The sequence below is a fragment of the Balaenoptera ricei genome, chromosome 14, assembly GCF_028023285.1.
Source record: "Balaenoptera ricei isolate mBalRic1 chromosome 14, mBalRic1.hap2, whole genome shotgun sequence".
Taxonomy (NCBI): domain Eukaryota; kingdom Metazoa; phylum Chordata; class Mammalia; order Artiodactyla; family Balaenopteridae; genus Balaenoptera; species Balaenoptera ricei.
Window position 1 is genome coordinate 21078111 of NC_082652.1, and position 24304 is coordinate 21102414.

The window sequence follows — 24304 nt, forward strand, 5'->3', positions numbered from 1 at the left end:
TGCCCCTGCCATCAGGATCTGCGCCCCATCCCACCCGGCCGGCTCTACTGCGGGCACCAGCGTGCGTCCCTCGTGGCCCACTACCTTCCTTGGTAAAAGCATGCCAGGTCCGTCCCATTGGGCCCTCGGAGGGGGGCCTGGTGGGCACCACCCTCGGCCTTCACGCTGGGACTGTGGCTGCCTGCGGGCCTGCCTGAGAGTCACAGAAGCGGCTCTCTCCCTGCCAGGCTCCACTGCCCTGGCCTGCGGACAGACCCTGCTTCCGCCACAGGGAGGGGAGCGTGCACCCCACCAGCCCAGGGCAGGCTCGCCCCAGAATGACCGTGGCACTACTGTGGGGCTCTTCTGCCCAGGGCAGGGGCCCAAGGCCAACCCACAGGGGAGCCCAGGTGTGCTGGGCCTAGTGACAGATGACACAGCCCTGGCCCTCTGCAAAGAGCCCCACGCCAGCAGTGGGGACAGCCCAGGGCCAACAGCTGTGACCCTCTCTGCTCATGCAGCCGCCGGGCCCGCCACCCTTGGGCAAAATGACCGCTCTGGGCCTCGGGGGTGGCACGTGAATAATACAAACGATGACAAGGAAGCTGTAATGACACCAACCTCACGTGGCCGTTGTGAGGAGCAAACAAAGTAACGGGAAGAAACTGGGGCGGGCGCCTGCTATCACACTGCCACCATCCCAGAGGCCTGCCTCCAAACCAGGGTGCTCTGCTTTCCCACAAAGACAAACTTGCGGGAAAAAAGAAGAAAATGGGAGTTCGTTCTTTTCACGTTATGGAAACAAATACCCAAAGCCTGAGCTGGTAACATGTATTAATTCTGCCATTCTCTACCTCAAACCTTGTGATGCTGTAACACCACATGCACCCTGGTTCTCGGGGAGGGAGGTGCCGCTTGCGGTCCCCACACCCAGGCGGGGGGAGCCCTGCACACGTGCAGTGCTTCGAGGCTCAGTCTCTGAACCATGGCTGTTCACTGTGCTGTGAAGTTCCTTCTAAATGGCAGCAAACGCAGTTACCCAGACGGTGAACCAAGCATGGACCTGCTGCACTGCCTTTGATCAGACTCACAAAATCACCCACTAGGGAATTTTGCCAGACACTAAGCAATTCACTCAGTCACTCCCACATTCTTTCACAACCAACTCTCTCTCTCTCATTCACTGAGGCTCCCATATGCTGGACACTGTGCCAGGCGTGGAAGCTCCAGGGCTCCCAGCATCACCAGGGAGACCGTGTCCTGTCTCTGCACACTGCTGCGGTAGAAAAGCCCATGAAACAACAAGGTCTTACTGTATAGCACAAGGAACTATATTCAACATCCTGGGATAAACCATAATGGAAAAGAATATAAAAAGTAATGTATACATGTGTATAACTGAGTCACTCTGCTGTACAGCAGAAATTAACACAACATTGTAAGTCAACTATACTTCAATTAAACAAATAATTTACTTAAAAAAGAAAGAAAGAAAAGCCCACGAGACTCGTGGACCCGCAGACAGGGCGACGGTCAGCAGAGTGGGGTGGGGATGCGGAGCTGGGAGTGGGGTAAAGGTGGGCAGAGGAGGGGTTCTTGACCCTCCTGCCCCCGCTCAAGGGAGGGATGGGTTTATTTCCCTCCTGCGAGGCGGAAGGCTCTGGAGCCTGAAGACCTGAGCTCTTATCCTTAGCAGCTGCCTCAGTTTCCCCACTATAAGCGGCTGAGTGGGTGGGGGGAGATTGTGCATGCAAAACGCCTTGCAGGCGACGTGACCATGGGTAGTTGATTCTCTCTCCTGTCCTGGCTCCCTGCTGGCCAGGGCCCCACCAGCCCCTGGCACCCAGGGCCGACCCAGCCAGGTGGACTGTAAGATGGGCCCTGGGAGTAGCCGTGGGCTTGCGGGTGGGCTTCCCAGGAGAGGTAATGTACTTCTGAGGGGCGATAGGTGGGGAGGGGCTGAGAGGCTGTGGCCTCCTCAGGTTAGGTGAGTGGGCAATGCTGGCAGGGGACGGGAGGCAGACGGGGAACAGGTGGGAGAGGAGGCTGGGAGGGGCTGCTGGGCCCCCGGGGACGGTCAGGGGTCATGTGAACCCCACACCTGTTCCTCCCAGGTGGGAAGGGATGTGTCTGCTCTCATTTCCAGGGCAGCAGGTGGTAAGGCCGTCATCCACACAGCCAGCGAGCTTCACCCAAAGACCAGGTCCTGCCCAAGGGGCCACCACGACTGGGGAACGGTCCGCAGAGGCCCAGGAAGGGTAAAAGGGTGGGGGAGCTTTAGAGCCTGATGGCGTGGGTGCCGTCCCAGTGCAACACTTACAGGGAACCATGTATAAAAAGCTCGGCACCCCCTGCGCACAGCAAGTGGCCACTGCTAGTGTTTTCCTTCCCTGCCTGGGAGAAATCCTCGTGACCCTTTCTGGCCCCACTCTGTGGCCACTACCTCTCCCTCTGCAGGCCCCGCGCTGGCACCGAGGGTCGCTCCCCAGCCCTTCCACGGCCCTCTACACACTTGGCCTTCACCGGTGGGTGTGTGAGCTGCTGCCCTGCTTAGCTACTCCTCCCAAAGGCTGTACTGCTGAGCCCACGTGAGACTCAGCATCACAAGGAAGATCCCTGGACCATGGGCTCAGGGGCCGGACGGGTCTGCCTGGTCTTCGCCGAGTCCTTACCTGGCACAGGCCCGGGGCAGGCTCAGTGGGAAGCCACTCAGGTCTGGGTTCAAATCCCATCAGGCAGGACCTTCCTAACTGCATGAGCCCCAAGTTCAGTATGGGGCCGCTGACCTGCTCAGCTGCTGCCCCCCGAGGCCTCCTGAAGGTCCACCAGGCACCACCCTCCCAGGCCTGCTAGAAAGAACCCTGCCAACCAAAACCACAAAAGGAGGGAAGGAGGCCGGGGCTCAGTACGACGTTCCTGTGGAAAAAAACACGTTTATGACTTGATTTCATAAAGCTCTGTTCCTATGTCTCAGCAACCAGGCTGGGTCATTTCTCTGCAAGGCCAGGTGACCAGGGTGGCGAGGGGTGGTGACCAGCAGCTCTGCACCCTGCTCAGAGCCTGCACTTTCTCACTGACCTTGTCCAGGTGAGCAAACGGGGCTAGCTAGAATGGCTTTGTAAATGGTCACTTAGCAGGTAAGTGAGATGTGGGCCAGTTAGAACTTTTTTCCCTGAGATACAAGACCCACTTTGATTGAGACAGAGTGTATCGGGCACTCCCACTGCACTGGGCTACTGTTGGGGCCACAGGTGAGTAAGACCTGAGCTTGACCTCAAGGGCCACAAAGCCTGGTGGGGGATCAGACATTGAAATAATGGGCTAAACACTGCTCAGTGGGCTGGGACCACTGGGGGATCTAACCAGGAGGAACGGCTTCCTGATGGGGAACTCGGAGAGCCTCCCGGCCGTGGTGACATCCACGTGGGGTTCTGAAGGATAAAAAGGGATCTGCCAGGCATCTGAAGGGTGGGGAAGGGGTATTCTAGAGGGTACAGCACAGGCAAGGGCAATACAGTTCAATATTCCTGATCCAGAACCTCCCCCAGACATCCTGTTCCCTCGAACACGCACAAAAGGGGCCATCCTCAAGGGGAGGGCCAGATGCCCCCTTGGGGAGCAGGGCCACAGGGACAGGCCTGCCTCAGTAGCCACGGTTCCTGGGATCTTGGAAACTGTCCAGAGAGCCTCCCTCCCTGCCCTGCTGGGAGCTCAGGATCTAAAGGCTAATGATAATGATGCCTTCTCCTGAATCTGAAGGAGGTTTAGAAATCTCCCTCTACTTCTCTCCTGAAGGCTGAACAACCTCAGACTCTTGGCCGTCTTGGGGAAAAGTGAAGAAGCAGCAGTCCATCTCCCTGTGTGGGGAAAGTGCAGCCTGCCCAGGGCCCTCCACAGGATGTGTTTGCCTGCGGACTTTGTGTGGCCTGCCGTCCCCCATTTTCTGCTCCACTTCCATGACCCAGGCTTAATCGGCGCCCACGAGGTGGAAAACCCAGAGCCATTCACCATCCACAGGAGGGGGCTGCCCTGGCTGTGCGGCGGGTGGGAGGAGAGATTCTCTGAGTTCCCCAGGAGGGGCTCCCGTCAGTCAGGGCCGGGGGCAGGGAGGGGATGGTGGAGAGGCAGTAGGAAGCCAGTGTTGGGGAAGCAGCTTCCTCTTCCTACAGTGAGATCTGGGGGGATCTGAGGGATGAGGATTTGTGCCTTCTGGGGACAGCTGGGGGTGGCTTCCACCCATCCTGGGTCCCCACCTTCCCAGGAAAGACCCTGGTAGGGCTGCAGCCTAAAGGTAAAAGGCACACCAGGGACTCAGGTCCCTGAGAATGGGGGTTTGCCCCAGGTGGATGCGAGGCCACCCTCCATGTGCTGACCTCAGAGTGGAAGGGGGCCTCTGCAGCCCTTGAGGGTCTTACCCTCACCGTCATGAGGGCCGTGACTCCAGCAGCGCGCTACACAGACTTGGGTTTGCGTCCAGTTTGGCCACTTAGCAGCTGGTGACCCTGGGCAGCTCAGGGAGTTCTCTGCGCCTCTGTCTCCACGTGGATATTAGCGGTACTAGCGAGGCTGTGGGGAGGGGTAAGTGGTCCTGGGCGGGAGTGGGCTCCCCTTGGGGCTCGGGGGCGGGAGCCACATGGATGCCTTAGTTACAGCTCCCTGGTCCAAACCCCTCCTAATAACAGGGGTGGAGGCCAAGGCCTGGCCAGGAGTGGGGACGCTTTACCTAGGTGACCCCTCTGCACACAGCGGGGGTTTGGGCGTTCAGGGTCTGACAGCCTCCCAGAACTGAGCCGGCTCTTGCCGGGTGAGGAGCAGCTGTCAGGAAGCGTCCCTGGAAGAAACGCGGGACTCTGCACTAGCCTGGGCTCCCAGCACCTCACTTCTGTGCCCCCACAGTGGAGGTGGATGGGGAGAGGCCCTCACGTCAGGTTCACGTTTGCGGGGGGCGCAGATCCTGGCCCAGGGTGCAGGCTCCGTCACTTGGGTGCGGCTCTCCTGGTGCCAGAACTGCTAACAGGCTTCCTAATCAACCCCTGAGCTTCCCATCAAACAATTCATTACGCACTTAGGTGGCGAGCTGTTTTTATGGCTTCATAAACACAGATGAGCCTCTGATGCCTGATAAAATACTTTCGCTAGAGACGCCAGCTGAGCAGTGCATTATCTGGGAAAAACCAAAACCGCTTACTCAAGACGATGTGGCTTTAGTCTCCGCATGTGGGGAGGCCATGCCAGGGAAACCGCGGGGAAACACAAATGCATCATTATGCCTTAAATGCTCGATATCGGTGCCTGTCACCGGAAGAAGTACAGTGACCCAGGCCCCTAGAGTCTGGGGGCTGTAAGGAGGCCAGAGGGCCGAGAGGGTGGACATGGGAAAAGGAGAGGGAAGACCAGCGACAGGGCCAAACAGCAGGGCAGCCACAGAGCTGCGGTCCAGCAGCCTCTCGGCACATGGGCGCCACTGCACCCCTGAGTGCCATGGACAAAGTCCACACCTGCGGGCACCTGTGCGTGTTTCCCTGGAGTCTGGGAAGAGGGGACAGGATCTTGGCCTGCAGTGGGCTCCAGCCTCCACCTTCCCACCCTGCCCTCAGGTTTCCTGGTGTTGGACGGAAAGCCTAGTCTCCGCTCTGACCCCCCTGCTTTGGAGGCTGAGTCCCCCACCTGGGGCTCACCTGGGCACTGGTACTGCCCACTGTCTCTGCGGCCAGCCTGACCGGCCTGCCTGAACCGTGTTCTCTGGACCCACCTCCTCTGCGGCGGCCTCCATCTCCCCACACCTCTGTGCTCTGGCCCCCAGCTCCCACGGTGCCATCCTGGCTGGGATGTGCTCATCCTGGGGGCTGTCCTTGGGAGGAGGCTGTGGCCATCAGACCTGTGTCCAGAGGGAGCACATGCACCTCTGGGGAACACTCATCAGGCAGAAAAAGGAAGGGCCCAGAAGCTCGGTTCAGCCTTGTACTCTCTGCCACCACGGAGAGACCCTCCCGGTTCGCGGTCACAGCTGTGTGGCTCCCAGAACCCTTGGAAAAGGGGAAACTCCTGGGGCTGAACCCCTCAGTCCACAGACGTGGGTCCTCATTCAGCTACTTACTATCAGGTTGGCACGACTGTGGTGGCCTCAACTCGAAAGCTCTTCTGACTGAGGGACCCCCACCACACATGCAAGCCCCCCATGGTTACAGGCCCCAATCCTGCTGCATCTGGGCCACGTACTGGGGGAAAGAGCAGCAGCAGCTGTTGCGGAAAAATGTGGCAGCCGCATCCCTACTGTGTGTGCTGAGCCGGCTGCTCAGGTTGGGCGCTGCCTTCCTCGCCCAGGCCTGAACCACCTGCGGGCTCAGCCGGATCTCACACCCAACTCCGAGCTCCACCCAACAATGAAAACCAGTGTCCTCACCCCGTGACAGCGCGTGGATGAGATGACACGGAGGATGACGGGAGCAAGAGGGAGCCCTGGCCTGTCCCTCACCCTGGCCACCCACCCGGGGACCGGGGAGCCACCTCCCCCTTGGGGCCCTGGGACGCGCTGGCGGGCAGGCGGGCACTCACGTTGATCATAGCATTTGAAGTGATGCGGAAGAGGGTGGCCCGCTCGTTGACCGCCTTCAGCTTCTCGCCGCTCTCGCAGGGGATCCTGAGGCCGTCCAGCTCGCTCAGGGAGCGCTGCAGTGCCACGCCGTGCTTGGCCACGAGCTCATTGCACGTGCTGAGGTCGTCCAGCTTCAGGGAGAGCTTCTTGATGGTGTCGTGTAGCTCGCTCTTGTCAGCTGGGGAGGCAGTCCCGTCCTCGTCGTCCCCAGAGTCATCTGTGGAGACACGCGGCGTCGCCGTGGTTCTTACGGAGCAACACACACCCAGAGGCCCAGGCGGTGCCGGCTCCTGCTCCCGGCTCCTGCTCCCGGCTCCTGGCCAGGGTGAGGTGTCTGCACAGCCCCTCTGGAGTCAGAGGGGGGGATGGAAGAGGGGCCCAGCTTGAATGACAGGGCCTGGGCTGTGCTTTGCAGGGGGCACCAGCACCCCCTAAGCTGATGTGCAGGCAGGGGTGGGCTGTCTGGGTGAAGAGGTGGAGATGGCTGTGCGGGAGCGGCTCCCAACCCAGACCCCACAGACCCTGAATGAAGCCCGGACACTGTCCCCGCGTCACAGGCCCAGCCCCGGCTGACCCATGCTTCCCCCGCCAACCTGACCTTGCCCTCCGCTGTCCGCCCACCCCCAGTCCCTGCAAACAACGAGCGCTCGTGCTTCGGGCCTTTCCCTCTGTGTCCCCACTGTGTCCCCACTGTGTCCCCACTGCCTGGAACCTCCTCACCACCCCCAGCTCCTCAGGGGTCTCACCCCTGCCCAGCCCAATGCCGCCCCATCTTCAGAGGCGGCCTGAAGACCACCCCCAGGCCGCAGTCACAGCTCCCTCCCCACTGCTGAGCGGTGACCCCCTCCTGCAGGTCTCCCCTGAGGAGCAAGGCCACGCTCACCTATGGGTGTCTTTTGTGTGGAGACACTGGCTATGGCCTCTCAATGGCCTTGTCAGGGTAGGGACTGTACCACTCCCAGGGGACAGACAGGTGATGAGGCTCAGGTAGGTGAAGCCCTGGCCCAGGCCCCCTGGCTAGTCTGTCTGCCTCCAGAGCCACCCTCTTCACGCCTGGGGCCCTCCATGAGGGGCCAGGCAGGTGCTCACGCCCCACCCCCTCCCTGCTTACTCGACCCCAGGTGCCCTCGGCACCCCATCCTGGGAGTCTGAGGTACCTTGCAGCCTGGCCCGCTGCCAGCCCAGCTTGTGTCCAAAGGGGCACAGGGCTGTGGGAGCCTCCGGGGTGCTCTGCGGCGAGTGGGGTGGGGTGGGGAGCTGGCCCGGGCCCTGCTGCTACTTTGACACTGGCCTGTGAGTACCAGAGGCTATAATTGCTGAGCGGTGTCTGAGATGCCTTGATTCAGAAATAATCAGCAAGAAACTTTTTTTTTTTTTTTTTGGTGAAGGAAATCTGTAACCGAAGATAGAAATTTTTGAAAAGAGGACGCATTGTGAGAGAACAGATTTCCTCCCATGGCAGACAGGGTGCATGGGGGTGGCCACAGCTGAGACACTGCTCCGCACACGCCCTGAGCTGGGGGCAGGGGCCTGGCCAGCCTCGGAGGGGTGCCCGGAGCAAGGAGGCGGCAGGGGGCAGCATCCAGGCTGGGGGCAGGGCTCGCCCACCCCATCCAGCCCACCTGCAGCCCCGAAATGACCCAGTGTCTGGAGACCACACGTGCCAGGCCAGGCCCTGGGCCACTCACTTGACCAGCGTGAACGCTGAGCCTCAGTGGCCGGCAGACAGCAGCTGTTCCCACTCCGCAGGCACGAAAACGCAGCTTCTGAGACACCAAGCCACCGGTTTAGGGCCCTGCTATCAAGGGGGCAGTGCTGGATCTGAACCCAGGGGGGTCTGCACAGGGGTGTTTCCTCTCTCTGGATCACCTTAGAAAGGCTCCGATGGCTGATGCGTATCTTGCCTTCCTGGGTTCCAGGCACTGGGCAAGGCGCTGCCTTGGTTAATGCACGTTGATGACCCAGTGAGGTAGGTTTGAGGGGCAGAAAGGTGCTTTGAAATTGCCCAGGGCCACAGGCGGGGAAATTCTGGAGCCTCCAGGCCTATCCGGCTTCAGAGCCGAGGCTCTTAGTTACAACACAACCTCCTCTCACTTTCCAGGTTCAATGTGTCAAACAACCAGAATGGCCACCAACCAGTCAGCACGGCTGCCGCTGGGCACTGGGAGGGGCGCACGGGGGCATGCTGACTGCGGGTCAGCCTGAAAGTGACCCCCTGTGCTCTGAGAAAGAACTGACCAACCTAACTCGGAGCATCTTCCTGCAGGACGGGCAGAGGGTGGGTAATCGCACCTTAGCAAGCAGCTCTTAGGGTCCGAGTTCAGGTCCAGCTGCCAGGGACACAGGAAAGTGCTTGTTCTGCTCCCAAGTTGCTGGCTGTGTTGCTGGGGGAGGGATGCGAAGACACCTAACCAGCAAAGTCTGTTCTATGGGGATGCGCAGGCAGAGTACCTCTCAGAGGGACAGTGTGATCAGAATGAGGGAGGATGGGGGGGAGGGGCGAGAGGAGGAGTGACTGGATGAATGATCTTGGGTGCATCCCAGGAGGCCTGCATGGAAGCGGCAGGTCACACACAGAAGCGCAGGGTCTGGAGAAGGATGTGAGCAGTAGGGTTGGGGCACAGAGGAGCTAGCTGGAGAGGGTAGAGGGCACAGCTAAGGAGCCTGGGCCTTCATCCCTTGGCAAAACGGAGTATGTGGGCATTTGAGCAGAGGTCCATGGATAAGAGGAGGCTGGTGACAGACTGAAGGGCAGAGCTGAACAATGAAGGGGACCCTGGCCCCCAAATGGTGAACTGTGGCCAGGCTGAGTCCCAGGTCTCAGTTCAGGGTCAGGGGTCTTTGCAAGGAGTAAATCCATGTGGGACACGCAGATGAAGCTCAACATCAGAGATGCAAATGAAACCGCTCAATGTGACATTCCTCAAAGTAGCAAAAAGAATAGAGGGCATTAACTCATCTTGTGCTTTCTGAAGGATGAACTGGCAGTTACCCATCAAGAGCCATGAAAAGGGCTCCTCGGCTTCCACTGCCCCCCACACCCCCACCTGCCCCCCGGACGGGAGCTCTGCTGGTGGGGCATGTCGTCCAAGGAAGGAAAACGCTCATACGTGCAAAGTCGCTTAGGCTGTGGTTCTCAAGCTTGTGGCCTTGGGGGTTCTCAGGCTTTTCTGACCCCACACATCTTCACTGTCCCCACTCCCACTGGGAATAAAACTCAGGCACAGTGAGCATCTGAGAGGAACAAAGTAACAATCCACATCTCAACAGCACAGCAGACACTGAACTATCCACGGACTTAAAATCCTACAGGAATTCTGCAACTATATAAATACAAGAATAGCAGCAACTGGAATCTAGGACCACATCGAAACCACACAGCCACCCACGGGGGAGCCCTGGCCTGCCTCAAAGCTCACGTGAAGGCCAGGACTCAGCACAGAGCAGCTATGAGGAGGAGCTTCCAGGCTGCCCCCAGTGTAGGAAAAATGAGGTGGTCGGAGAGCAGAAGCTTGAGCTCCGGGGCACCTCGCCAGGCAGGGGCGCTCACACGTCTGCCCCAGCCGCTGACATGAGGAGCCTGCTGTCCCTGCGCGGTGGGGAGGGACACTCAGGTCTGCTCAGGTACCAGCACGGGGCCGAGGGTGGAGGGGGCGGGACTGAACAGGAGACCCCCTTCACCGGGCAGTGGGTGTGAGCAAGGGGCCGGTTAGGGGAGCCCAAAGTGCACATGGCACCTGCCCTCTGCCTGGCGAGAATCGTTTGCCATCCTCCACACCGAATCTCAACCCCTGCGCCCGAGGCCCGTCTCTCCCGCTCTCCCCGGGACACGCTGGCCTGCAGGGCCCCTCACCCGCCCCCACCGAGCTCCCTGCGGTCAGTTGCCTTGCTCCACTCATGCTGGCCTCTGGCTGGCTCTGCACCAGCTGGTGCGCCCCGGGAAATGCTGCATGAGTTGCACTCAGACCCAGCCCAGTCTCGGCAGCTCGGGAAGCAAGCTCTGGAAGAGGCAGCTTCCTACTGCTCAGCCATGAAGGGCTGGGTGGGAAGGTGGCGTCCGGCAGCAAACAGCCACAGCAATGGACGGTGGCAGCAATGGACAGTGGCAGTACTGGCCAGGGCATACACAAGGTGCCGGCACTCCTTAAAGCACTGGACAAATAACTCACTTAATCTTTGCACCCTTAGCATCCTCATTTTACAGGTGAGAAAGCAGAGGCTCAGAGCAGGACGGGTCCTACGGAGAGTAAGTGGTGGGGCTGGGGTCCCTCCCCCGGTCTCTCAGCACAGGCCACACTGAGGGGGTCACTAACGGGAGCATCTCGCCCTGCCCTCTCCCTGCTAGCCTACATCATCTCACCCTCCTCCCCCACCCCTCCCGAGACTGTCAGCCTCACCAGGAAGAGGACAGAGCCAGAATGTCTGCCCTGGGGGTGGCGGGGGGACTGCAGACCCTGCCACCCACACCCTCATCTCAGCAGGAGGGCTGAGGTTCAGGGCAGGAAGCATCTGGCCAAGACCACCAGCAGCCAGGGAACAGGAGCCCACATCCCTGCACGGCCAGCCTCCAAGGACAGTGACCCCAGGGAGCCAAACTGGAGGGTCTGTGACAGAGGAAGGACTGGAGAGCTGGAGGGGGCAAAGGGGAGGCCCAGGCAGGGGGCAGGCGGCAGGGGCTTCTGCCCTCCCATCCTCCCGGCCCCAGCTGCCAGGACCATCATGCTGAACCCCTGCTTCCCCAGGCCTTGCTCTGCCTGCCTGTCTTACGCTGCTGCTCCGGGTGTGCTTCTAACGTTCAGATCAAACCTTCACAGAAAAGCGACTCAGCAGGAGCCCAGTGAGTTGCTCCACCAGCTGCAAAGGCTGTGGCTTCTGAGACCAGGAAGCGGGCCTGGCAGATGGGGAAGGTGACTCTGCTCTTCTTCCCCAGGCAACTCTGCGCCAACGAGCCTGCACCTTCTAATGAGAAAGACTTCCTGGGGAACTCAGGCCTGACATTCCTCAGCCAGTGGCACCCCGAGCCTCCCTGGCTAAAGTGACAAAAGCAAACAGCAGCTCCAGACTGTGGAACATGGAAAGAACAACCAATCCAGCCTCCAAGCCAGGGGCGGGGTTCGAGGTAAGGTGAAGGCAGCTCTGGGGATGGCGGGATCACGTGCAGCAGATGACCGTGGAATAAAGGGCTCCAGCCTGTTCTCAGACACGACCATTTCTAGAAAAGCACCGACTCCTGAAATACCCACTGATTTTCACCAGCTAAATGCAAGAATGAATTTTCCTTTTTGTTAGATGAGAATAAATCCATAAAACTCGGGTTACCAACGTGTTTACAAGGCAGCAGTCACAACTTCTCAGTCCATCCCGGCCAGGCCAGCAGAGTACGGCAGTGGCCTCCCATCCATGGCAAGCTTCCCAAGTGCATGAGCTTCCAACCCTTAGGGGCTATCCTGGGTTGGCTAGTGTCCCCCCAAAATCATGCCCTTCCTGGAACTTCAGAATGTGACCTTATTTGGGCTGATGCAGGTATAACTAGTTAAGATGAGGTCATATTGGAATAGGGCGGGTCCTTAATCTAATATGACTGACCTCCTTATAGGAAGAGGAGCAAAGACACAGAAACACTCGTGATGACACAGAGACTGGAGTGAAGCATCTGCAAGCCAAGGATTGCCAGCAACACCAGAAGCTGATCAGTACTCTGACTTACTGCCCTGAGGGGTGGTCCCTGGACGCTCCCTAGATAAGCACTGAGACTCCCACCTGGGCACAGAGACCTCACAGGTCTCTCTGTTCTCCCCTCAAGCCTGGCACACATGCCTCCCTGACTGCTCAGGGAGGTGGCCTGGGACAGCGGAGGAGCCCGGTTCTGAGGCAAGCAGTCCTGCTTCAACCCCACGTGGCCTTGGCTAAGGGTGCTCGTCCATACTCTGGGGATATTCATACCTCCTCTGGAAAAGGATTTAAGTCCCCAGCGTGCAGCCAGGGCAGAGCTGGGACTTCCTGGCCCCCCACCCACCAATATCCCTGTCACCCTCATCAGCACAGCTCACTTTTTGCACATAACCAGTCTTGAGTTTACTTCAAATCATAGAGGCTTGGAGCCTGAGGGAGCCCCGGTGTTTCTGCTGTGCCCCCACCCCTACTCGGGGGTCTCCTTGAACCCTTCAGTAGCCGGCTGCAGCTGAGGAGCCACTGGGCACCCGCACCAGGGCCGGGACCCTCTTTCACCTGGAACTCCTGGGAAGGAGTGGGTTGCCATGGAAACAGCCAGCAGAGCAGAGCCAGGTGGGCTATTTTTAGAAGTGGAGCTTTTTTTCCCCATCTTTGAGGAAAATGTATCAAGTTTCTGGGTGGGGAGGCAGCTTTTGAAACCAAGAAACCAAAAGGCTGCACAGATTGGTCTGGAAGGTGGGGGAGGTGACATGGTGGGGATGTGGGAGCCAGGGGCCCTGTGGCTGCCCCATTTTGCACTGTCTCTTGCTTGTTTCTCTGGGGAATCTGGCTTTGCCCTTGCCTGCCCACAAGCTCCTCGGGGTCAAGGCACAGGATGACCAGGGCCCCCTCCCCTCACACACTGTGGCTGGAGATGAGTGACAGCAGCCCTGGCTGAGGAGGGGCCTCAGGACAGGTGAGGTGAAGGCTGGGGAAGCCCAGCACTCACGCCTCCCTCTGCACCTCCACCCAGCGCTGGGCAGGACAAGGTTCGGGGGGAGGTGGTGCTTAGATGGGTCCTGGCAGAGGGACAGGACTGCAGTGGAAGGGGACAGGCCTATGGAGGTGGGAAGACAAGTCCAGGGACACCAGCAGGATTCTGAACAGGGAGGGACATTCAGATGGCTCATCCACCTCTAGGTGCCAGGAAGCCAGGGACCCCCGCCCTCGCCCAGCCAGGCCAGGCTCTGCCTGCGCTCCACGCCCTTGCTTCCTCTTGGCTCTTCAGCCCATCCAGTGCCAGGGAGACCCCGTGGCTTTCTCACCTCCTTGCCACTCCCCGGATTTCTTTCCTCCTCTCCTCCGTCTGCAGATGGCTGCTCCCGGGGCTTCCCTGGTGGCCCAGTGGTTAAGAATCCGCCTGCCAATGCAGGGGACACGGGTTCGAGCCCTGATCCGGGAAGATCCCACATGCCGCGGAGCAACTAAGCCCATGCGCCACAACTACCGAGCCTGCGCTCTAGAGCCCGCGTGCCACAACTACTGAAGCCCGCGCACCTAGAGCCTGTGCTCCACAACAAGAGAAACCACTGCAATGAGAAGCCCACGCACTGCAACGAAGAGTAGCTCCCGCTCGCCGTAACTAGAGAAAGCTCACACGCAGCAACAAAGACCCAACACAGCCAAAAATAATAAATAAATAAAATAAATTTATTTTTAAAAAAAAGATGGCTGCTCCCCAAGGCCCAGTACCCATCACTTCACCTGAGCACTGCCCTGAGCCCTCGGGCTCCCTCCCTCGGGCTCCCCAGCACTTGCCCCTGGACCTGCCTCCGGCTGATGGGAGTAACATCCAAAAATGTAAAAAGAAGGTGATGGCTTCTTGGATGACAAAGTACAAAACTTGCTAGCCAGGCACTAGGCCACTGACCGGGCAGGGCCCAGAGGGGTCAGGGAGATAAGAGAGAAGCCTTGTCCCATTGGCCAGGAGTCACGGGAGGAGGCAGCCACACAAGGGGACCCACAGCCATCCATGGGTGGGTGGCGCAAGGCAGGTGGAGGCCAGCAGACAGCCAAGGAGTGCCACTGGCTGGTGTGGGGAAGGGGCGGGGGGACAGGACACATGCTGTCTGAGTGCCTGCTCATCCCAGGCTGGCCCCGTCCCAGCCCCCTGCCACTCCACAGAAGAGAGGGCACAGGGAGGGTGGGGAAGGATCCCTGCTCCCCGCTCCACCGTGGCAGGGAGCCTGCATCAGTGCAGCGTGGGCCCCGCTGTGCCCGTGGCCTGAGACCCAACTTAGAACGGCAGCTGACGATGCTGACATCATGCCCTAACCCAGCGGTGCTCCCTGACCCAGCAGCGTGGTTAATGGATTAATGGGGACAGGCGCTGCTCCCCTCCCTCTCCGCACGACAGGGAGGGGACAAGGCCTAACCCCCGAGCCCTGCAGCCTTCCAGCCCTGCAGGGTCCTTCTGGGACCCTGAGTGGCCACACCTACCTGGGGCCCCCAGGACCCCATGGGGGGCTTTCATCTCGCCTGAACACTAAGAACTTTCCTGCAGTCTGGCTGTGCAGAGACCCCACCGCAGGGCCTCTGAGGAGACAAGCACAGCCAGCGGACGTTGGTTTCAAGTGAGAACCGCGGGGCCCTGCACTCTCAGCAGAGAACAGCCATTTCCAATTTGCAGTGTTAGCATCTCAAAAATTCAATTACAGCAGGTTTGCTGACGGTTATTTAGATTTCCGGAGGTTTGTTAAGCTGCCCAAATTCAATTGCAGAATCCAATCAGCTGGATGCTGACAACAGAAACAGGCCTTGAGGCAGGTCCACGAGGTCAAGTGACTTTGGTGGGTCTGAGACCCTACAGCCCTGTTGCTCAGTGACAGCCTATCCTGTGCTTCCTTGGGTCATGACTTCGCCACGTTATGATACAGTCTGCTGCACGAACCACACCCAGGAGAGGAATGGGTGGCATGGAGAGTTATGGACTGTGCCCAAGACCCCAAGGCTCCTGAGTGGTGGAGCTGGGACTGGCAGAGTGGTCTTTACAAAGAGTCTGATGGCACCTGCCACCCCCATGGCCCTGAGGCTGAGAGACTGCAGCAGCTCACTCCACCCAGCCTGAGGTGAAGCCTGCGCTGGCCAGTGACCTCCACCTGGCCTGGACCGGGCGAGTGGGGAGGTGAGCCCTGCCTGGGGTGACGCTGCTCCTGTGGTCCTTTGCCCTGGAGGAGGGCCCCACTCAGGCAATGGGGAGAGGGAGGCTGAGAGGTCTCCTAGTCTTGACAGAGAAGGGCTCAGACAGGAGCCCCGGGGTGGGGTCCCAAGAGGCCGTGGGAGGAGGCGGCTGCCTTACAGGCGCACCCTGCAGGAGGGTGACACAGGAGGAGGGTGCTGCTCCAGGGAGATGAAGGAGCAGGGGCACCGGGCTGGTGGTGGGGCGGGCCGGAGCCCTGAGGATGAGCACCTCTGAGGTGCAGTCCCTGAGGCAGGTCGGAGGCCTCCGCGCTGCAGAGTGAGGCACGGGAACCAGGTCAGACGAGACAGGGAGCCACCGGGGGCCCCTGGGAACGGGAGTGCCCCCCCCACCAAGGTACTGCCAGTCCTTCCTGACTGGGAAATCCAGAAGGAAAGCAGGTCTGTCTTTCCCAAAGTAGATTCTGTGGGACACTAGTCCTGCAGGGGCTTCTGCAGAAAAAGGAACCAGTGATTTAAAAAAAAAAAAAAAAAAAAACTTCCAAAAATAGGATGAATGACGTCCCTCCCAGCCAAGGAGGTAGGTGACTGAAAGCTCTGAGAAGCTTGGCCTTGAGGATACCGGAAGGCATGTAGGGATCTAATCTGATGGAAAAATCAGATAATAATAAATAATAAATCGTGAAACCCTGGTAGGCAGATGGAAAACACAAGCCAGAGCACCGGCATCATATGACCTTCGTGGGCCCTCTGTGGCCCATCTCCCCCCACCACCTCTGGTGATCAGCATGGGGTGTGTTGAGGGCACCAGGAACAGGGTGAGACCACATTCAGGCTCTCCAGCAGCTTCCGCTGGAGAGAGGTGCAGGGGTGGCACCCCAACCTGGACAGCTATCAACAAGGCTGGGGTGAGGCCCCAGGGATGGGTGCCCCGGGCTGGCACAAAAGTCAGGCTTTGCTTCCAGTGCACCGGGGATGCAGGGGCAGGAACCTCACCCACAAACACGAAGCTGCAGGCCAGTATCTGTGGTGACTGAATCTCTGATCTTCCCAGGGGAAAACACCCCCAGGGACCCCTGGGCTGGCTGTAGAGGCCAGCAAGCAGCGGAAGGCTGGGCAAAAATCTCAGAGAGCAAAGAAACAAACCCCCTTTCCTCTCACTGGAGGGGGCTAGGGCACAGGGTCAGAGCCATGAGCCACAACGATGAGTGAAAAATAAGTGTATGCAAGTGACGGCTAGGACGCCCACAGAACCAGGTGCCTTCCTCCTCAGCAGAGGGCTGTGACCTGGGGCCACACAGCATCCTCAGGATGATGGACGGCTCTGGGAGCAGGGCCCACCTCCAGGGAAATAAACACTGGTGCAGAGATGGAGCCTAAAAACAGAGGCACAGGCTCCAATTATGGCATCTTCTGAGATGCTGAAGCCAACCTGCCACCCACAGCCCCCTCCGGCCCGCAGAGCGCCCAGCCCACCCAGAGCTTCCAACCGAACCAGGGTTTCCACGGGGTCTCCTAAAGGAACGGGGGGCCGTCCCAGATCCAGCACTGCAGAGAGCTGGTGTCCTACCCACCACCCCGCTCCAGACTCACTCATCTGCCCCGTCCTGGTTTGAGTCTCACCCCAAGGTCCCAAGGTGCAGAGGTGGGCTGCCCCTCAGCCAACCTGAGGCAGGTGCGTGAGGGCCGGACCCCACGCCAGCTGGGTTTGGGCGGAGACACTGCAGCCCACCCCCTGCCGGTGCCAGCTGACTGGGGGCGAGGCGCTGCTGCTCTCACCTGAGCCCTTGTTTAAGGGGCAAGAGAGGGGCAGCTGGAGCACGGACGCTCCTCTTCCTCCAACCTGCTGATGTCGAGACAGGAACCCACCTGCGTCTCAGCACGGTGGCTCCTCCCCGAGGCGCCCGCCCCACCCAGACAACAGTGAGCCTCCTCGGGGGGCTGCCGTGCTCCCCCCAGCCTCCACTGCAAGCCTCTAAACTCCATCCCACCTGTCTGCTCACTCCTGGCTCACAGAAAGCCCCCTGCAGGCCCGGCCTCCAGGTCAGGGGGACCGCCTGGTGCCTTGGTGGCGGGAAGGGCATCAGTTTTTTTTTAGTTTCTCCAGGAGATTTCACACAGCAGCCGGGTGAGAACTGCTGGGTTAGATGCTGGCGAGGCCTCACCAGCTTTAACACCTCATAATCCGAGGCTCCAGCCACACGTTTCCTCAGTGCCCCATATCTGTCCCCCGCACCCTGCACCCCACCTCCAGGTGCTGCCTCCCAGCTCTGCAGACCGGGGAACCAAGGCCGAGGGGCTCACGTGGCCTCCAGGCACCTGGCTCCTGGGGCTCCCCTCTCTCCAGGGCCCTACACTGCCTTCTGGGTAACCAAAGAAAAGGAAAAAAGTCCTCTCGGCTTGCCAGCTCAGGAAATTAAACAACGTCCTTGTTTCGCTGTTGAAATCCAGCCTTTGTCCACATAACACAATTTCAGTTTGGGTGTTGCTGTCTCACCTCTGGTCCTGTTTCTCCACGACGTCGTTACTTGTTAGCAGCTGCCCCAGATCCCATCAGGTTACGAGCCGTGGCCTCCCCGTGGCACCAGCTGCTGGGGCCGTGGCGGGAACACCACGGAACGGCTTCTTTCTGCCCTCGCGGGCAGGGGGGAAGCACCGTCCTTGGCCCAACCGTGAGCACAACTCCTCAGAGGCCACTGAGCCCACCTCACACTTCTCCCCACCAGAGAAGGGCACCCACCCCCCCGGTCCCATCCCCTCCGCTTCCTGTTGTGGGTCCAGCGATCCCTGACCAATGAGAAGGATCCTTTAATGAACAACAAGGAGCCCCACCTGTGAGAGTGTTTAATCTTGCTCAGCACAAACACCTGTCTCACAGCCAAAGCAAGTGGGACTGAACTGAAGCAAGGTCTGCCGACCCACACGAGAACCCACTGATCCACCCCCAACTGCGCCAGCATAGTTGAGCCGCTCACTGGAAACTGCCAGATTACATTTTCCTGGCCCGAAGACAGCCACAGCTGCTTATCCTTGGAAATCATCAGACGCCCACGTAATCACGCTAAAGAGCTTTCCATGTGCGGCCGCCTCTAGGCATCAATGACAGAGAGTGACTGGGTCGGGGAGGAGGCGGGGGAGGGGGGTGGCCAGGGCTGGGAGAGGGGTCCCGCCACCTAGGAGCCCGACGGGCCCTGGAGGGGCAGGGGCTGTGTCTGCCTGGCTGATCTCCACCTCCTGGGCCTGCATGCAGGAGGTGCCAAACAGAAACCTGTTGAATGAACGGATGCCACAAGGGACGATGGTGGGAAGCGTTTTGTGAACCCCAGGGCAGTGTGCAGGTGAGCGGTGACGGGTTCAGGGTTTTCCCCTGGCTCTTGAGAGAACGCAGCAATCACAACCCGCTCACCCTATGACCCACCCCGCTTAGCTGCCCAGTCCCTGCAAAGTTCCTCTTTCCCGCCCTGCAGACCTCAGAGTGTCCTCCTGCTTCTTCTGGCTGTGGGTGGTGAGTGGGGGCCTGGCCCTGGGCCAAGCTCTGCGGGGAGGGTGAGGAGGAGACCCACAGGCCCTGCCTGGGTGGTGGAGTCTCATAGTCCGCTCTATGCAGGGTGGACAGGCCAAGTTGTGTCTTAAACAGAAAGGGGACAGAGCCACCCCTTTCATTTAAATGCCCACGTAAGACGCTCTCCCCTTTAGGAGTCAAGCAGACCTGCAAGTCCCAGTTTGCTGTTTATCACCCCTGAGACCTTGCAGCTACTTAACTTCTTTACCTTCAGTTCCTCATCTGTAAAACGGGTCAATGCCTGTAACGTGCTTAACACAGTGTCTGCCACAGTGAGGCCACGAACATCAGCCATTATTACCTGGCTATAAAAAAGAGCCATGCTGAAGGTAGAAAAGTCAAAAAGCCCTGTAGAGAAAAGCATAAAGTAGCAAAGAAACAATCACCAGCAATCCTCCTCAAGATAACCTCATCAACCTGTCTGATGCCAGTGGCATCTCTTCCCGCCCGCTCCCACATGCTACCCATAACGGGGACTGTCCCTTGTTCCAATTCCATGACTGCCAGCGACCAAGAACACCCAAGCAAGGGACCTCTCAGGGGCCAGGAGGGTGGATGGGAACTCTCGTCACTTGAAAGGCGTGTGCCCCGCGATCCAGGCACACCTGGAGCCAGGTTACCATGACTGCCTGCTCCCTGCCGGTCTGAGGTCCAGGTGGGCAGAGGCGACCACCTGAAGGGTCACCTGAAGGGAAGGCCGCCAGTCTCTGATGGCAACACCAGAAGAGTACACTTGGCAGAATGTGTTTAAAGTGACCCGGCTCAGAGTGAGGCCGAGAGAAAGGGGCAGGAGGTAGGGATATTTTTGGAGGCTGTCTGGCTCCTCCAAAGGCCCTTTTGTTCCTCTCCTAGTTCTGGGTCACTGTCCATGCAGCTAGGAGCCTGGCACAGGCCCTGTGTTCGCAGGCATCTGAACACTCCTCCTGGAGGACACGGAGGGCAGTGGACAGTCCTCTTCGTGACCCACATCCTTGGGAGCCCCGACCCAGAACTGACAGGGGGAGGCTGGGGATGAGGGTCAGTGCGGCTGAAGAAGGCATTCCTGCACCCGGAAGACATCAAGGCTTTCCAGTTCCCAGTCTAGCCTTCTGTTTTGTGTTTCCTATGTTCCCAGGTCGCTAGGGAGACTGCTGGGTGGGCAGGTCCTCAGCTTGAGTGTTGGTTCGGCCACCAACAGACTGTGTGACTTTGAGCAGGTCTCTCCCTTCTCTGGGCCCCAGTGTTTGCTCCTGTAAGGAAGGGCCTCTACCGGGCAGACCCACTGCTCTGCGGAGAAGGTCCACCAGCTACAGTTAATGCAGGCCTTAATGCGGACGTGCATTTGACCCTGGGCCTGGGGGCTTCTCTGCTAGTTGTGCTCTGGGAGGGGGAGGGGGAAGAAACAACCCTGTGACCAAGCAAGCTACCCTAACTCCACCCCGGATTTGATGATTCAGCAGAACTGGTCATTTATGAAGAAGCCTTGGGAGCCAGGCCAGAGGCCAGGATCCATGGAGGCCCTGCCACCGTGAGATGGAGCAGAATGCTGATTGTGAGAGTAACTGCATCCCAGCCAGGCAGGCAGAGCCCAGATCTGGGAGTCAGAAGCGGGGCTCAGACCCAGAGGTGGGGGAAGGAAACAGGGCTGAGGAAAGGCCTGCAGTGGAAAAGGCTCGAGGGCGTCGGTCACCAGCACCCCTGCCCTCTGCACGGCTCGTTCCTCCATTAGTCAGCTGTGCCCCTGCCCATGTCCACCGTCGCCTCCCCAGCCCCGTCCCCGCACCTGCTGGACGAGGAGGGCAGCCACCCCTCACAGCTCCGAGGGGCCCTACCAGCAGGACCGTGCAGACACCACTGTGGGCAGGTGGCTTCCAAGGCTTGGCTCAGGGGGAAAAGCTACTTGAGCAGTGATTGCTAAAGAGGAAAATCAATCTGAAAATAGTGAGGCCCCAGAAAAGTCCACATTCGGGAAGGAACCTGCTTGCGAGGAGCTTGGCCAAAGACTAACGAGGTGGGATTTCGCTGGCTGTTTGCTCCCGAGGGCAGGGATGAAGGCATGGCCCCCACCTCCCCAGCGGCCCCTGGCTCTGACCATCTGCTCGCCCAGCCTCTGTCAGGGGAGAACTATTTTCTGCCGGGCCAGCAAGCATCATTCTCAGGCTCTTGGCTGATACATTGCTTACTGTAAATCAAGAAATTGGTTTTCTGTTTTCTAAAAGAAATGGAAATTAGAAATTCCAATGTGTGATGGTATTTGCGAAGAAAACTGCAAGTGATTGTCCCTAAAAATAGAAGGGGGCTGTTTCCAACTGCCAAGTCTTAGTGACTAGGAGCTGGTGCCTGGGCAGGGAATACTGCCACAGGGAACTGTGGGGAGGGTGACATGGTGGAAGTGACAGCCACTGTGAGGCCAGGGGAAGGAAAAGCCAGCAGAGACAAGGGAAGAGGGGGAGGGAGCGGGGAAGGAAGAACCTTGTCTCAGAGCAAAGCCCTAGAGGAGGGCCACCTGCCCACCTGGGGCTGTGCCGGCGGGCTCTCTACCTGAGTCCTGGGGACCCCTGCTCAGCAGCTGCTGCCTGAGCCTGCGGGGAGGCTCCTCACAGCCCGGGCAACGCAAGGTCCCCAGAGCCTGGCTGAGACCTTCCCCTCAACTGCAGAGCCCAGGGGCTTCTCACTTAGGCCACGGGGCTGAGGGAGAAACCTGGACCCACCCAAAGGTACCGTGCAGTCAGCAAGGGCATCAGAACACAGTCCTGCACAATCTGAAACCCCACAGCCAGGCGGGCTTGAATTACAACCAGACGGTCTGCAGAGATCCAACATCTTTGGGCCAAGTTTCCACCCGAGACCCATTTCCATTGGCTCCACGTTGGCCTGGCGGGGCTCCCCTTAAATAGGTCACTGTGGCTGACAACTTTCTGGTGTCCTTGTCCTAGGCCCACCCTGGCTGGAAGGGGGAGGGACTGATGGAACAGGTAGTGGGGGGCCGTGAGGCCTTTGGGCTATGCTGAGCTGAGGAATATTCAGGCCGTTTAGGGCCGGAGGACTTGGGGCCATGGAATGGCTGTGTCCTACAAAAGGCCCCTTTTCTGGAGCAGGTGAGCCTGAGGCAGAGACCCAGGCAACAACAGAGGGTCACTGCTTGCTGGCAACACAAAGCCACTCCGCAGTGCATGACCTTCTTCAGATTGGTTGGTGGTGAGGTAACAAGGTGATGTTTCCAGACATGCACTTCCAGACATGCACATCCAGATGTTTCCAAGGTCATGCACTTCACAGGTCACCACACCCCTGTGCTGTGGGCTCTACTTCTGGCCTCCTTAAGTGCCAGGGGTGCTGGGGATCTGTGAGACGAGGTGCTGCCCCCAGTCATCTGAGGGGCAGCTTGATTCTGGGATTTGGATGCTGGGGCCATGAACGGGGATGTGCCAGGGCAGTGGGCACATGAGCCAGAAGACAAAGAAGGAACAGCTTCCTTACAGAGCTGAGAGAGAAAAAAAAAACCTAGAATTTTATAGTTTATAAAAATGTCCTCCAAAAATAAAGATGAAGTAAAGATATGTTCAGACAAATAAAACCTGAGAGAATTTGTGGCTCCCTGACCTACAATAAACGTTAAAGGAAATTCTTCAAGCTGAGAGGAAATGATACCAAATGGAAACTCAGATCCAGACAAGGGAGTGAAGACGGCTAGAAATGACACCGGGCAGGACCCTGCGGGGACTTCCAGGTACAAAAGCCCCTCCGAGTCTTGTTTGTAGGAAAAAGGCTTTAGTCCCCCAGACCTTCCCTAAGTTCCAAAGAGCAGGCACAAGCATTTACTAGTTAGGGAGGTGGGGGAATGTAAAAACAAAGGAAAAGCAGTTAAGCAAGAAAAGTAATGACAATATTCAGCATAAAACAGAGCCCTGGGACTTCCCTGGTGGTGCAGTGGTTAAGAATCTGTCTGCCAATGCAGGGGACATGGGTTCGAGCCCTGGTCCGGGAAGATCCCACATGCCGTGGAGCAACTAAGCCCATGCGCCACAACTACTGAGCCTGTGCTCTAGAGCCCCATGAGCCACAACTACTGAGCCCACGTGCCACAACTACTGAAGCCTGTGCACCTAGAGCCCATGCTCCGCAACAAGAGAAGCCACTGCAATGAGAAGCCTGAGCACCACAGCGAGGAGCGGCCCCCACTCACTGCAACTAGAGAAAGCCTGCGTGCAGCAACGAAGACCCAATGCAGCCAAATATAAAAATAAATAAATAAATAAATAAATTTAAGGAAAAAGAAAAAAAAAAAACAGAGTCCTAGTTCCTCCTCAAGGGATATACATAACAATCTGACACATATCTTTGAGTTCTGCAGGATGATGACCCTCACCCAGGTGGAAGATGGTAGCTATATGCTGAGCACAAGGATGCAGACCCCAGAATGGCTGGAACCAGGAGGTTGATGATTAAGATTCTGGAAACATCACCTTGTTACCTCACCACCAACCAATCCGAAGAAGGTCATGCACCCTGCAGCCCTCACCCCAAATGTTGCCTTTAAATTAAAACCATTCCCTGAAAGCCATCTGTCTCTTGTTTGGGTCTTTGAGCATAAGCCACTGTTCTCCTTGCTTGGTGCCCTGCAAATAAGCACCAAACTTTCCTTCACCACAAACCAGTGTCAGTAGATTGGCTTTGCTGTGCAGTGGGTGAGCAGACCCAAGTTCGGTTTGGTAACAGAAAAAATAAATATGTGAGTGAACATAAAAGATGTTGGTTTTCTCATTTTTAAATTTCATTTAAAGATAACTGTATAGAGCAAGTAAAAAAAGTGTATCTTCAAAAGTAAAATAGGACACAGCAGAAAGGGTGGGGCCCATGGAAGTAAATATATTGTTGCAAGGTTCTTACTTATAGCTGAAATGGTATATGATTTGAAGGAAGACTGTGATAAGTTAAAGGTGCACAATGTAAACCCTAGAGCGGCCACTGAGAAGAGAGATGTACAGTTGTGAGCTAATAAAAGGAAAAAGATGAATACTAAAAATAATACCACAGATGGCAGGAAAAGAGAAAAAAAGAACAAAATAGATGAGACCAAACAAACAGCAAAATAGTAGATTTAAGCCCAACCATATCAATAACTACATTAAATTAAAACGGTCTTAACACTCTGAAAGTCAGAGGCTTTATCAGACTGGATAAAAAAGCAAGACTCATTATATGCTGTCTATATAAAACCCCTTTAAATATAAAACCATAGATAAAATAACCAACCATATGCTTTCTATAAGAAACGCACTTTAAATATAAAGACATTGATGGGCTGAAAGTAAGATACTAGAAAAAGAAACACCAGG

General features: G+C 57.8%; 1 protein-coding gene across 8 annotated transcripts in view; it reads right to left on the reverse strand.

The window, feature by feature from the left end:
• OSBP2 (oxysterol binding protein 2) overlaps nt 1–24304 on the reverse strand; it is a 164080-nt gene that overhangs the window by 26161 nt on the left and 113615 nt on the right. For all 8 annotated transcript variants that reach the window (XM_059895152.1, XM_059895148.1, XM_059895150.1 and 5 more), the window contains one exon: nt 6535–6791. In XM_059895152.1, the coding sequence (XP_059751135.1) occupies nt 6535–6791 (257 nt within the window). The remainder of the gene's footprint in view (nt 1–6534; nt 6792–24304) is intronic.